At 48.4% G+C, this 12,394-nt stretch overlaps 1 protein-coding gene across 1 annotated transcript in view; it reads right to left on the bottom strand.

Annotated features, from left to right (window-relative positions):
• The window catches only part of LOC8041829 (staphylococcal nuclease domain-containing protein 1), a 46,788-nt gene that overhangs the window by 15,506 nt on the left and 18,888 nt on the right, over nt 1-12,394 (bottom strand). The window contains exons 6-9 of the mRNA XM_002415006.5: nt 11,319-11,477; nt 7,648-7,754; nt 1,587-1,766; nt 65-277 (exon numbers count right to left, since the gene is read on the bottom strand). Of these exons, the coding sequence (XP_002415051.2) occupies nt 65-277; nt 1,587-1,766; nt 7,648-7,754; nt 11,319-11,477 (659 nt within the window). The remainder of the gene's footprint in view (nt 1-64; nt 278-1,586; nt 1,767-7,647; nt 7,755-11,318; nt 11,478-12,394) is intronic.

Below are 12,394 nucleotides of genomic sequence, written 5' to 3'. Positions count from 1 at the left end.
ATTGGGCAACGAAGTGCCATGCTTTCACGAGTGTAGCCCGACGTTCGGCGGGGCGACCACTCACATGCCGCCGATGGTGACGGTGCAGCAGGTCTTCTCCGGGAAAGAGTTGGAGGCTGGCTGCTTGTAGTCCACGCCCACCTGGACGTTCTTGCCAATGAGCTTCTTGCGCAGGAACTCCCGGGCCTCGTACATGAAGGGGATGTCGTACAGGGGCCGGAAGTTGCGCTCCTTGCCCCCGGACTCCCCACCGCTCGCCTTCGTCTCCTCCGACCGCCTGGGGGCGAGAGGAAAGAAAACGTCTCAATGCAGAACGCGTTTTACACAGCTGGCATCCAACCATATCCAACTAGGCGCCAGGGACGAGAGTCAACGCGACGCGGCCGCTCGTCTCCTCGCCGATTGGACATTGATGCCTATCAAACGTCTTCTTTGAACGCCTCCGTGTCACTCCCTACGGGGGTAAAACCTAGCGTGATCGGACATACGGTTGCTCTTTCTCTGGCTTCCCCAGAGAAAGAGCAACAAAAAAGCAGAAAGAAAAAGGAAGACAGAAAACATATGCTACATTGTCACGCTCAGTTTACGCGCCACTCCACTTGGCGCAGTAGAGTGCTTAGATTTAAGAGAGGGAGCAATGGAAACTACGGAGTTTGCAATTGAATGGTGGATGCCTCCTAAAGCTTCTGGGCAAATTGATTGCAACTGCGCATGCGTTACATTGGCTTGGGTCAAGGAGAAAAACGGGCAGAGAGGCAGAGATGCTTGCAGGCGATCGACGCTTCCTTGTAGCTCGTAAGCCATGTGTGATTCCGACCGAGCAATTGGAAGCACTCTGCAACCATGCTTACTGTGGTGATGGCGCATTCCCATTGTTTTTGCTTTCTGCATGCTGAGTTTACTGTTTCTTGTTCTCCAACGGGCTGGGACAACTCTACATCTATGCAGGGGACGACATCGCAGGGTACGACACTTACAATTAAGACATCCACCGTATGCTCATGCATTTACCACACACGACAGAAGACTGCGGGCTGCAGGCACGGAGCCTTTGAGAGGCGCTCCCAGGTCCTCCAATGAGCGGGTGAGGCTCTACGAGAAATGTTGGAATCTCGTGGCGGCAAAGGATTCCTGTTCGAACACTGCATGCAGCAGTAATCCCCGGCCATCTACTGGAAATATGGCAGGCACAACGCCGCTCGCGGACCTTATCGAAATCATGTCCAGCAATTTTGGCAAAGCTGACATGGATACCATTAGTGCCATCCAGTCTCCTCATATGTGTGTCAGGTTTCTCTAGACTACTACATCAACTTGTGTTACACTTCCTCTGCCATGCTACAGTCGAGGACGGTTAAATCACACACTTAAATCAGGTCCGGGTATTTCGAATTGTTTATATCGAACAGTCCAAACATCCCCTTGAAAATCGCTGCCACGTGGAAAAAGGAAGGCAGAAATCATGATGGTAGTCTTCAAACTACCTATGAAAAGCCGCAGAGAGTGCGGGAGTTTCGGAAATGGATCAATCTAGGGTGATTGACGTTCGGTAGAGGCAATCGGGAAAGAATTTGAAGGAACCCCACCTGGGCGGCCGTATGCTCGAGAGGAAGATCTTGCGCAGCTCTCCGTCTTCGAGCCGCACCACGAGGGCGTCCGCATTGATCACCTCGACCACCTTGCCCTCGAACTTGGCGTCCGCCCCTAGCCCCGCGGTGGGGGCGGAGTAGTCCTTCCACAGCCGCAGCCGCTTCTCCTTGGCCTCCCTGCAAGTACGACGCCATTCTCAGCCGACCAAAGAACTCGTGTGCATCGTCCATGACCAACGAGGTGGGGAAACACGCAACACTCAGCATCGGCTCTCGGAAAAACCCTCGTATAATACAAAATTATCCCGCCAATTTTCCCTGTAATATATGCAGATCCGATTTCACGCAGTTTTGATTTCAAGCCGTCGTCGGCACCATCATCGGTGAGTTGCGCCGTCGCGCGGCCTCCCCGCTCCCGATAGCACGTGGTACGCTGTCGCCGAAACGTTTTCGTCTGTGCCCGGACGTCGGTGACGTCTCCAGTTCTCCCCACAAGTCCCGTAAAGCTTCGTGATGGCATCGTCATGGAAGCAGTATTCGGCTGCACTCTAAAGAAAGGTTATCTTAGTAGACGAGAGTATCGACAACAGTGCAGTGAGGCAAAAGTTTACGGCAAAGAAAGGATACATTCATGGATAGGGGAAACTGAAAGAAGCCCTTTTCGCGCGCAAGGGCAGAAGAAAACATTTCCGGGGTCGAAGAAAGGAATGTTCGCCGAGACCCATCTGGACCAGACTCGGATCGCGAAGGAACATTGCGCTTTAGACCTCACCGCAAACACTGAGCTGCTGCGGGCAAAGGCTATGAGCATGTGGAATCCTGGGTCGTATTATACACGGATGAAGCATTTCTTTTACATTTTGGGTATATCCGGATTCATATAATACACAAATTTTTATGGTAAGTTCTGTCTAATGATGCTTTTCACTGCACCTGGGAAGCAGTCACCTCATTTCCATAACAATGTTTCATAAATGTAAAATTCCAAGCAACATGGATTGCGGCAGTAGTTTTATGAATTGCATTTTTTTGTGTGAGTTGAGGAACATTGCTGCATCAACCGCACAAAATCGTGTACATAGTTGCATGTGTGAATTAACACTGACACCTCTTTCAAACTTTACGAGATGAGAAATAAGTTCATTCTAAGCATTAGAATGCCAAAGTAAAAATAAGTGATACAGTATAGACCACTGACAACGTAACCGCTTATAGTGCAGGACCGGGTATAACGCGGCTTTTTTAAACCACCGGTTCGCCTCCCATAGAACTCCATGTAATTACCGCACATACCGCCTAAAATGCAGGCGTGCAAAGCAGTGATGTGATTGGCCTAAGCCGTTTTGGAGCAGAAAAAGTGGCCTTTGGAGCAGCCAAAACAGTGTTTTGGAGCAGCAAAAGTAGCTTTTAAAGCAGATATTCTAATAAAAATAAAAATATTTGTTTTAAATGCTGGACACGCAAAGAGAATCATGCTCGCCGAAATAAACCAATTATGGTGAAGTTCGGCCACCTGGGAGTCTTTCAAGATGTAACTGAAATGCCAATGACATGACATTTCTTTTTGCTTTTCGAAACATTCTGCAAGGCTGGAGCAAGCTTTGCTTTAGCTTAGGGTAGTAATGAATGTCCAATTTCAATGTCTTCAAAGAAATATTGCGACATGCCACAAGTGTACAGTGCTGTAGGCATTGCCAAGCAATTCCGAAAAACTGCTTGCCACCGTTTTACTGGTTGCCGAGGTGCCAGATTTTCGTCAAAACTAATTAAATGTAAAACAATGAATTGCAAGCGTCCCGGCTGGTGCCTCTGTTGTGCAATTATGTTCGCATCGTTGGTTCACATGCACGTGAGGGCAACTCCTGCAGGCTTGCAGGTCACGTGCTTCGTCGCGCGAGCGAAACGGCTGTTCGATCGAAACCGAAACCATGCCTCTCCGCTCTGCCGCCAACTGGTTGCCAAAAGTCTATGCAAAATGTAACTGCCCAGCATGCGACAAAAAAAAGTCCAGCGCCGCGTGCTTGCAAGGCCGGCAGGTGAGGTATGAGATAAACACAGAAAAAAAGAACCTGAGCGCATTGATGCAAGACATCGCGAGCCAGGGTCGCTTTGTGCAACGACTGAACTCGAGACAAACAAGCGCGCTCTGTGGGTTCAGCGTGCAGACATTCCCTTCTTTGCTTCAGCTCATTTCAACTTTTCTTCGCGACACATTTTTCACGTAACGGGGTCCCTCTCGAAAGAAAGCCCACCAAGAGAAACCTAGGTAATCAATACTTCGACACAGCAGTCTTTGAGCTAGAGAGGGAGAGGGATTTTGTAGCAGCGTATGTTTTAAACAAGAACATGAATGTTGATGAACATATGGCGGTCCTTATGTTTCAGTTTAGGAAGCTCCATATCTCCAACGTCTTGCGGCCGTTGATTTCAGGAGCGAGAGCTTCAGCTCAAAAAGTAACTCCCGCCGCGCCGAAACATAGTTTCGTTTCACAGCGTCACGTCATGGCTGGTACCCAGCACGCTAGCGTCGCAGCACACACACACACGCCGACAACTATCGTTAAAAAAAAAAAAGCGAGACGAGACTTACGCTTACGAGACGACGAGACATGAAAGGAGAGACGGCATGGCGGAAAAAACCATGCAAAAAACCATGGACGATTGATGCAGGGTATTTTGTGTCGGGCGGCCATTTGCGCCGCCTAGCTCATGCATGCTCAGTTACGGTACTTGGTTTAGTTTCAGTCTTGAAAGGCGACCAAAATTGGCCCTTTGGCACAGATTACCCATATTTTGGCAAAATGTAGCAGGATGTAGCAGGGTTCGCCCCTTGGCGCAGTTTGGCGCAATTGGCGCAGCCATCACATCACTGGCAAAGGGAAATACCGGTTATAGTGCGGTTTCTGAAACAGCCCGCCGACCGCGCCAACCGACCGGCGCAGCGAGCATGCTTCCCTGTGCGACACGAGATAACGGCACTAGCCGGCTAGCCGCAAGCGGCACTCGCGGGGGCAAGGAGGTTGCTCGAAGAAGCGGGGAGAAGCGAAGAGAGAGGCTTCAGTACCCATAGCGACGGAGGGACGCGTGCATGTGTCGTTCATGTGCGTGTGTTCCTCCACTGCATTGAAAACAACCGCAACCATAAACTGTGACCGCAACGACAGACCAATCGCAGGTCGAGGAGAAGTGTTTGCGCACGTTGCATGCCGGTCGCGGGCCGGCGTGGGCCGGCTTCTTCTATCCGCAAACATGGCGTCGGTTGTGATCGTCGACGTAGACGGCGTGGTGGAAGCTCGTCATTCCGCGTAAAAGCGCTATCCTTGACTGTGAATTTTCGTTGTGTGTCACTATGATAACCCAGCACGTACTAGAAGGGAAGATCCACCTACTCGTGCGGCGATGTCGTGGCAGCACTCTCAAGAGGGCAGAAACGCCCGTGTCGTCGTGTTTGTTTACTTCGACTACAGTGGTGATTTCTAAGCATTTGTGTTTTCGAACATCGCCCGGATTTCTTATTTGGAGCATTTCATGCCTGTGCTAAAGGTGAAGGTATTACTGGCGCGTACCATATAAAGGATACGAATTTTCACGAGTTTTCATCACCGGAGAAAAGTGATTAGGGTTAGCAATCCTAAAAGCTTGCAACGTCTGTCAGCAACCCGCGACGCCGTTAAAAGGTTGCGCCAGGCAAAAGTCGCTCATTTCTTTCGAAAGGTGTGACACACTTGAGAGAGAAGTGTACTAGTCTGGTGTAATAAAGACTTTCGTCAAACTAAGTTTTATTTTTCATCCAACATAAAATAAATTATTTTACAAAGGTAAGTTGTCTCATGGCATGTATTCTGGCCTGAAAAATTTATGTTTTGGTTATAGCGCGGTATTGCTTATAGTGCAGACTTTCGCGACTCCCGCGACATACGTTATATGCGGCCCACACTGTACTGCCTTAACTTTCGTGTCTCTTTCGACGTGGGCTGTGCTTTCAAAGTGTTGGGAATCACCTCACTTGACACAGCATTTTAGGAACCCTCACTCCTTTATACATCTTTTCGATTCTCTAATCCGGTCACTTCTTGAATATGCATCTCTCGCCTGGAATTCAGCATCTAAATCACGAGCCACGAGCATGAAAAATGTTTAGAAAAGAGTGGTTTCGAGTAGTCTATGATGGGTGCTTTGAACGGCACTCATACATATATTTATGGTTATACACTAGCACTGATTTCGCTTATGCTTTTGTCCACAAGGTGGTCTCTTTGTGACTGTATTTTTACGTAAGGCTGCAAATGGTGCCACTGATTCGCTAGCAGAATTAACTTTCACATTTTATTCCTCTTAACCAGACATTGTGTTTGACTTAATGTTCGCTCGCTCTGTAGCACTTCGCCGCTTTCACGGATTCAGTCGTTATATAAAGTCACCATTCCACCTCATTTCACATCTTTGCATCAGTAACATTGCACCGCAATTGATTAGACGACCCCGCACTTGCCTCATAACTAGAATTCCATGCTTTCGGTGTTTCTTTTTATTCAATATTGGGAGAGCTTTTTTTTCTTTTTTTTTACAGAGATAGCTACTATGCTTTTACAGAGATAGCTGCTAGCTGCACCACTCGAAATGACGTCCATTGCTGATGTTGTTGTTGTTAATGTAGTAGTAGTGGTAGCCCTTGATGTTGTGGTTGGCAATGTAGGTTGCCCGTCGTCGACGTCGCAAAATCCTCGAAAAAGATTGCCCGCTGCATGCGAAAATCGAACCTGGGTCTGCAGCGCGCAAAGCGGAGGTATTAGTACTGAGCTATGCCACAGCATTAACAACACGCTCTAAACTTGGGGGTTTTGTATCACTCAATGCCCACTGCATGTATTCTCTGGAAAAAAATTAATATAGCAGACAACGAAACGGTGTTGTAGTACTGTCAAGACCAAAAGCTCTTGCCAGGAGAAGCGCTTTCACACACTCGAGAACAAAAGAGAAACAAAAGTGCTTGGAACGAAATGGAACAAAACAAGTGTTTAGACCAGAAAGGTTTTGCTCACGCACTCTACGGTCAGTAAACGCGATGCTGATTCCCAACGACTTCGCCGAGACGTGTCGTAGCTGTCGCTACGACTGGACTGTGGGTTAACCCAAGACTGCTCAATTTTTTTCCCCACAAATTCCATGCACTTTGGTAGAAATATTTTGTGTAGAACAAAAATATCAGGGTTTACCGGGGCTATTGATAAGAGAGGGCAAGGAACCAACAAAAGAAGGCAAGGTACCGATAAGATGCTTGGTTTCGAAGAAATAAGCCCCAAGGACAGTTAAATTGCGGCTGCGTTTCGAGTCAACGCGGAGTAAAGCAACAAGAAAGATCCACAAGGGGATCGGTGGCCGGGTGGGTTAGCGCACACCAGCTCGGAGCACGTGGAGCAAAAGCTTGCGCTGCAGAACCCAGGATCCTGGGTTCAATCCCCACCCCTGCCCGTTTCGACCTAAATGAGCATCATACCGGCGTGCGGTCGTGTATCACTACTGCGTGGTGCACTTTAAAGACACCAGGCTAGCGGTTGTACTGCACTGGCTAAATTGCTCATCTACAGCGTGTGACTCGTTGCATCTTTGAAATGGCTGACCAACTACACGCCAAATAAATATCCACACAACCCCAATTATTATTAAAGACCCACAAAGCTTGGGACTTTCTCATTCGAAGAAAGCTCCAGTTCAAGGATTTTTGGTTTTTCCCGTTTTTGATTAATTACCTGCGGGGTTACCATTTTTGGGATTTATCGGTTTTTACCGAAAACATGTAGGCATACTTATAACACTATATACATTAATTGCATATTTCTTTATTTTACATATTTTTAATGCGTGTGCAAGTTTCATTTTTGTTTCCCGTTATTTGTGTATGTTTTTGTGTCAGTGCACCGAAGAGAAGACCGTTGTAGCTGTTCTTGGGCACCGAAAAATAAAGATTATTATTACTACAATACCATTATTAGGTTGTACGGTTCTCTAACTCGACAAGTTCCCCCAACTCGACCACCTTAGAAAAAGAGTTGCTCACTTTTCGGCAGCCTTGAGCTTCTCAGAACCTCCAGTGACCGTTGTCAGACTCCAGTCAATGCACTTGGCAAAGCCGTTTTTCAGCAGCCCCTCTGCAATGTTGCCATTCTGTGCAGGAATAACGTGATAAGGGTCAGCAATCCCTCTTTCCCGCTTCAATCAATGCGTGACCTCACCGAGAACACCGGCGCAACACCACAACAACTCATCCACAGTAGCATCGTCAAAAACTGCTTGCAAGATGAACCGCCATCGGCAGTGACAGTGGTAGAAATCTTTTATGGTGTTTCATTATATTGGGGGAAATTGCACACAATGGCCACCAAAATTGCAAGTAATGCCCAAAACGAATTACGCGGAATACGTGAAGAAATTCCACACGACTCCTATGGGCATACGGCGCATGCAGTTCAAATAGAACACAAAATTTATGTTTAGGAAATTAGCAATTTTTGCTATCTGGAGACCCGGTTCTTTTCAGATAAGGTGGAGTATAGCGGGTTTTAACTAGAGACTAGCAATGCGCAGTTCCATGAATACAGTATAGACCACTTACAACGTAACCGCTTATAGTGCAGGACTGGGTATAACGCGGTTTTTTTAAACCACCGGTTCACCTCCCATAGAACTCCATGTATTTACATACCACTTAAAATGCAGGCGCGCCAAGGGAAATACCGGTTATAGTACGGTTTTTGGCACAGCCCGCCGACCGCGCCGACGACCGGAGCAGCGAGCACGCTTCCCTGTGCGACACTAGATAACGGCGCTGACGGCTCGGGGCGAGGATGTTGCTCGAAGAAGTGGGGAGAAGAGAAGAGAGAGGCTTCAGTAGGGACGCACGCACATGTCGTTCACGTGCGTGCGTTCCTCCGCCCCTCCGCTGCGTGGAAACAAAGAAACAAACAACCGCACCGACAGACCAATCGCAGATCGAGGAGAAGTGTTCGTGCGCGTTGCATGCCGGTCTGCCGGTCGCGGGTCGGCTGTTTCTATCACTTCTATCCGCGAACATGGCGTCGGTTGTGATCGTCGTCGTAGACGGCGGTCATCTCATTGTTCTGCGTAAAAGCGCTATCCTTGACTGTGAATTTTCGTTGTGTGTCGCTATGATAACCCAGCACGTACTAAAAGGGAAGATCCACCTACTCGTGCGGCGATGTCGTGGCGGCGCTGTCAAGACGGCAGAAATGCCCGCGTCGTCGTGTTTGTTTACTTCGACTACAGCGGTGATTTCTAAGCATTTGTGTCCTCGAACATCGCCCGGATTTCTTATTTGGCGCATTTCATGCGTGTGCTCAAGTTCAAGGTATTACTGGCGCGTACCGTATGAAGGATGCGAATTTTCACGTGTTTTCATCTCCGTAGAAAAGTGATTAGGGTTAGCAATCCTGACCGCTCGCAACGTCCGTACGCAACTCGCGACGCCGTTAAAAGGCCGCGCCAGGCAAAAGCCGCTCATTTCTTTCAAAATGTGTGACACACTTGAGACAGAACTGTACTAGTCTGGTGAAATAAAGACCTTCCTCAAACTAAGCTTTATTTTTATCTAATATAGAAATAAATTCTTTTACAAAGGTAAGTTGTCTGATGGCATGTATTTTGGCCTGAAAAATTGATGTTTTGGTTATAGCGCGGTACCGCTTATAGTGCGGATTTTCGCGACTCCCGCGACATACGTTATATGCGGTCTACACTGTATTATGCCTTTCCCAACTTACGAGCTCTCCCGCAATATAACATTACTCGAATGCCCTGCACGTTAAAAGGTAGCAAAATAAAATCTCGTAAACTTTGAAAGGAACGAAGAAATCAACGTGCAAGACATGGGACGACGCAGGCACATCTTTCGTACCTGCGTTGTCTCTCACCTTGCATGTCTATTTTTGCTCGATGCACGACTACCAATACCCGCATCAATTCCCCTTAACCTACACTCCCCTTAGAAGCCCATTTACGACCACGACCTTCAGCGAAGCGAAAGATCCGCCTCCTTTTCCGGACTGCGAAGGTGATGGAAGAGGGCCAAGAGCACCACTTTGTGGGGGGCCAGAGCTGGCGGCATCACCTTCCAGGGGTCAGTGCAGGGACTCCTGTCCCGCCCCGCACTGATCTCCGCAAGCTGACGCAGCGTGTGGCCTCCAGGAGGTGCTGCCAAGAGAGAAGGCACTCTCTGCCTGCTGACAGACAGCTAAGTCCTGCCAGGGACCAGTTGGTCCATCGTGTACGAGAAAACAGAAAAAGCTACAAAGGAGGAACACACCCAGCTTTCCAATGAAGGCATCAGCGAGGCCTCTCTAGCCGTCATCCCAATCACTCTGTGTTCCTAAGAATAGAGAGGCTTGCGGCGACTCGAAAAGAACCAGCCTTTTTTCCGTCGGCCTGTAGGCATTAGTGTTTCTTTCCGTTAACCCAGCTGCTGGTTAGGGTGTTTACCAAGTTGACATTTTCAAAATCCCCGAGTTTTCCAGGTTTTCCCTGAGTACTTTTGTGAAATTCCCTGAGTGACACGGAACTTTGTTTTGGGTCAAGATGGGCTGACACCATGTCGCCAGATGCTGTCACTCTCTAAAAAGCATGTTATAAAATAAAAAAAACGACATAATACAGTTTTAATAGTAACGAGTAACTTTAATTAGATTCAAAAAGAAAACAGAACGGAGTGGTTAGTAAAATTCATAGCAAATAAAATATAAATAAAAGCTAAACTGAGGTTTACGTGACCGACCGACCGACCCCCCCCCCCCCCCCCCCCCCCCCCCCCAAGTCATGTAACCTAGGGGGGTGGGTCATGTGACCTCACGGTTACGCCGAAGGCGACGCCGCTCAAGCCGGAAACGGGCGCGCTGCGCTCTAAAAGAAAAACGGGAGCAATAACGGGGAAAGAAAAAGGTAAACAAAGATAAGGCGTTCAAAGTGCGATTGTTCAACTCTTGTTGACAACACACTCCACTTAACGAAATTTTTTTTTTGCTCTTTATTTTGGAGCTAAGGAGTCGCGCAGCGACAGCGGTGTTCGGGGAAAAGAGTGTACGCGACCTTTCCAACAACGCGCCTGGGTGCCCTTCCCCTTGCTTTTGCCATCCTCTACTTTTTTTGTTCTTATTGGTTTTTTTTTTTTTAATTTTTTATACAATTGCTTTTTCGCTGCGTATCCCCGCGTGCGCGTATGCTGGCTTGGCGGTCTGCCAGCCCCGCAACCCGAGCTATGTGCTCCCTGCCAGCGCAATCCGACCTCGGGAGAAGCGATGCTACATGGAGTGTCCCCGCCTTGGGGGTTACAGGCGTACGAAACAGAAAAACAATGCGATTTTCAAGGGGATGTTTGGACTGTTTCATATAAACAATAATTCGAAATACACGGGTGTGATATAACCGGGCTCGACTGTACGTTTGGCCCATTCCAGTGAAACCTGAAGAATTTTGGACTGTGAAAACCCATCTGTAACACTTAAAAAAATAATAATAAAAAAATTTCTTGATAAAAGCACAAATTTCCCGAGTTTTCCCTGATATTTTCCAGACTATTCAAAATCCCTGAGAATTCCCGGTTGGTAGACACCCTGCCAGTGTGCCTTGTCAATCTTTGTCCTCGCATTTATTACGGTGCCGTTTTCCGGCACGAAGAAACTCTTTCCCGAGAGAAGAACGGCGAAGGGGAGCGCCACTCACGGGGTGCAGCACGGAGCCGGTGAAGTTCTGGTTGGTGGCCCCCTCCAGGACCACCTCCACGTCCCTCTGCAGCAGCCGGCTCTCCGTGAAGTACTTGGCCTCCTCCACCAGGGGAGACTCCGCCCCCGAGGAGGACTCGTCCGGACGCGTCGACGGGCACTGGGGGGGGACGAATCAGTCAACCCACGGCACCCACGGGGGACAACACAGTCCCCAAATGGACCCCAGACCCTTGTGCTACTGGACTGTGCCCGGGTGGGCAAGAAGGCCCATTAGGCAACCTGACCGCGTCCCCGCTTCGGGAAGGTTCCTAGTAATCTACATAGATAGCACTGCGCAAAGACTAAAACAAAATACCCTCGTTCGTTTTGCAGGCAACGCGACCCACTGGCAGTTTATTTCGTAGACCGTACACGAACCACGCGAGTTTAATCGAGCAAACTAACAATATATTTAATATATAGGTTCAGTTTCGAGCATAGTTTTACATTACGAGCTAAAATAACCTAAAGGGCGCGCAGCGCGACAAAATGAAGGCGAGTTGAGGCGTGTTGCGAGTGCGTCGACAGATGCCACTTTACCTGCGGATGTGTTCGGCAATCCAGCTTACAAGTTTCCGCTGTCTACAAACAAGCAAGGTTAGTTTTAGTTCGACGCGATTTGAAGCCAGCGGTACGCCGTCACATTACACTAGCTACGGTCACACGGTGCCCAGTATGATAGCCGGTTGAACTCAACAACTCAATCAAACGTGAACTGCCATATTATTGTCTGCAACCGCGTCACAGAGCAGGCATATCGCCGAGTTTCTGCAGACAATTTAAAGAAGACGACACCCTTTGAATAAACCGCAACGTGGAGCAAGCGTACCCGAAAGTGCTTGGATTTGGAATACAACAAAGCCGCCATTGAATTGGCATATTACGTTAAAAATTCATTCGCAACTCGCAAGCACCTCAGCCCTTTTAAACAGCCCTGACAGGCGAGCAGCAGTCATTCTTTAATTCATAGATATGAACGGTCTAACTGGGGTGACTTTCAGATTAAAGTGGGTGGCTTTGGGATTAAATTGGCGA

This window comes from Ixodes scapularis, unplaced genomic scaffold, assembly GCF_016920785.2.
Source record: "Ixodes scapularis isolate PalLabHiFi unplaced genomic scaffold, ASM1692078v2 PGA_scaffold4__175_contigs__length_147842914, whole genome shotgun sequence".
In the NCBI taxonomy this organism is placed as follows: Eukaryota; Metazoa; Arthropoda; class Arachnida; order Ixodida; family Ixodidae; genus Ixodes; species Ixodes scapularis.
Note: the sequence above shows the minus strand (reverse complement) of the source record. Positions and strands in the feature narration are given on the sequence as shown.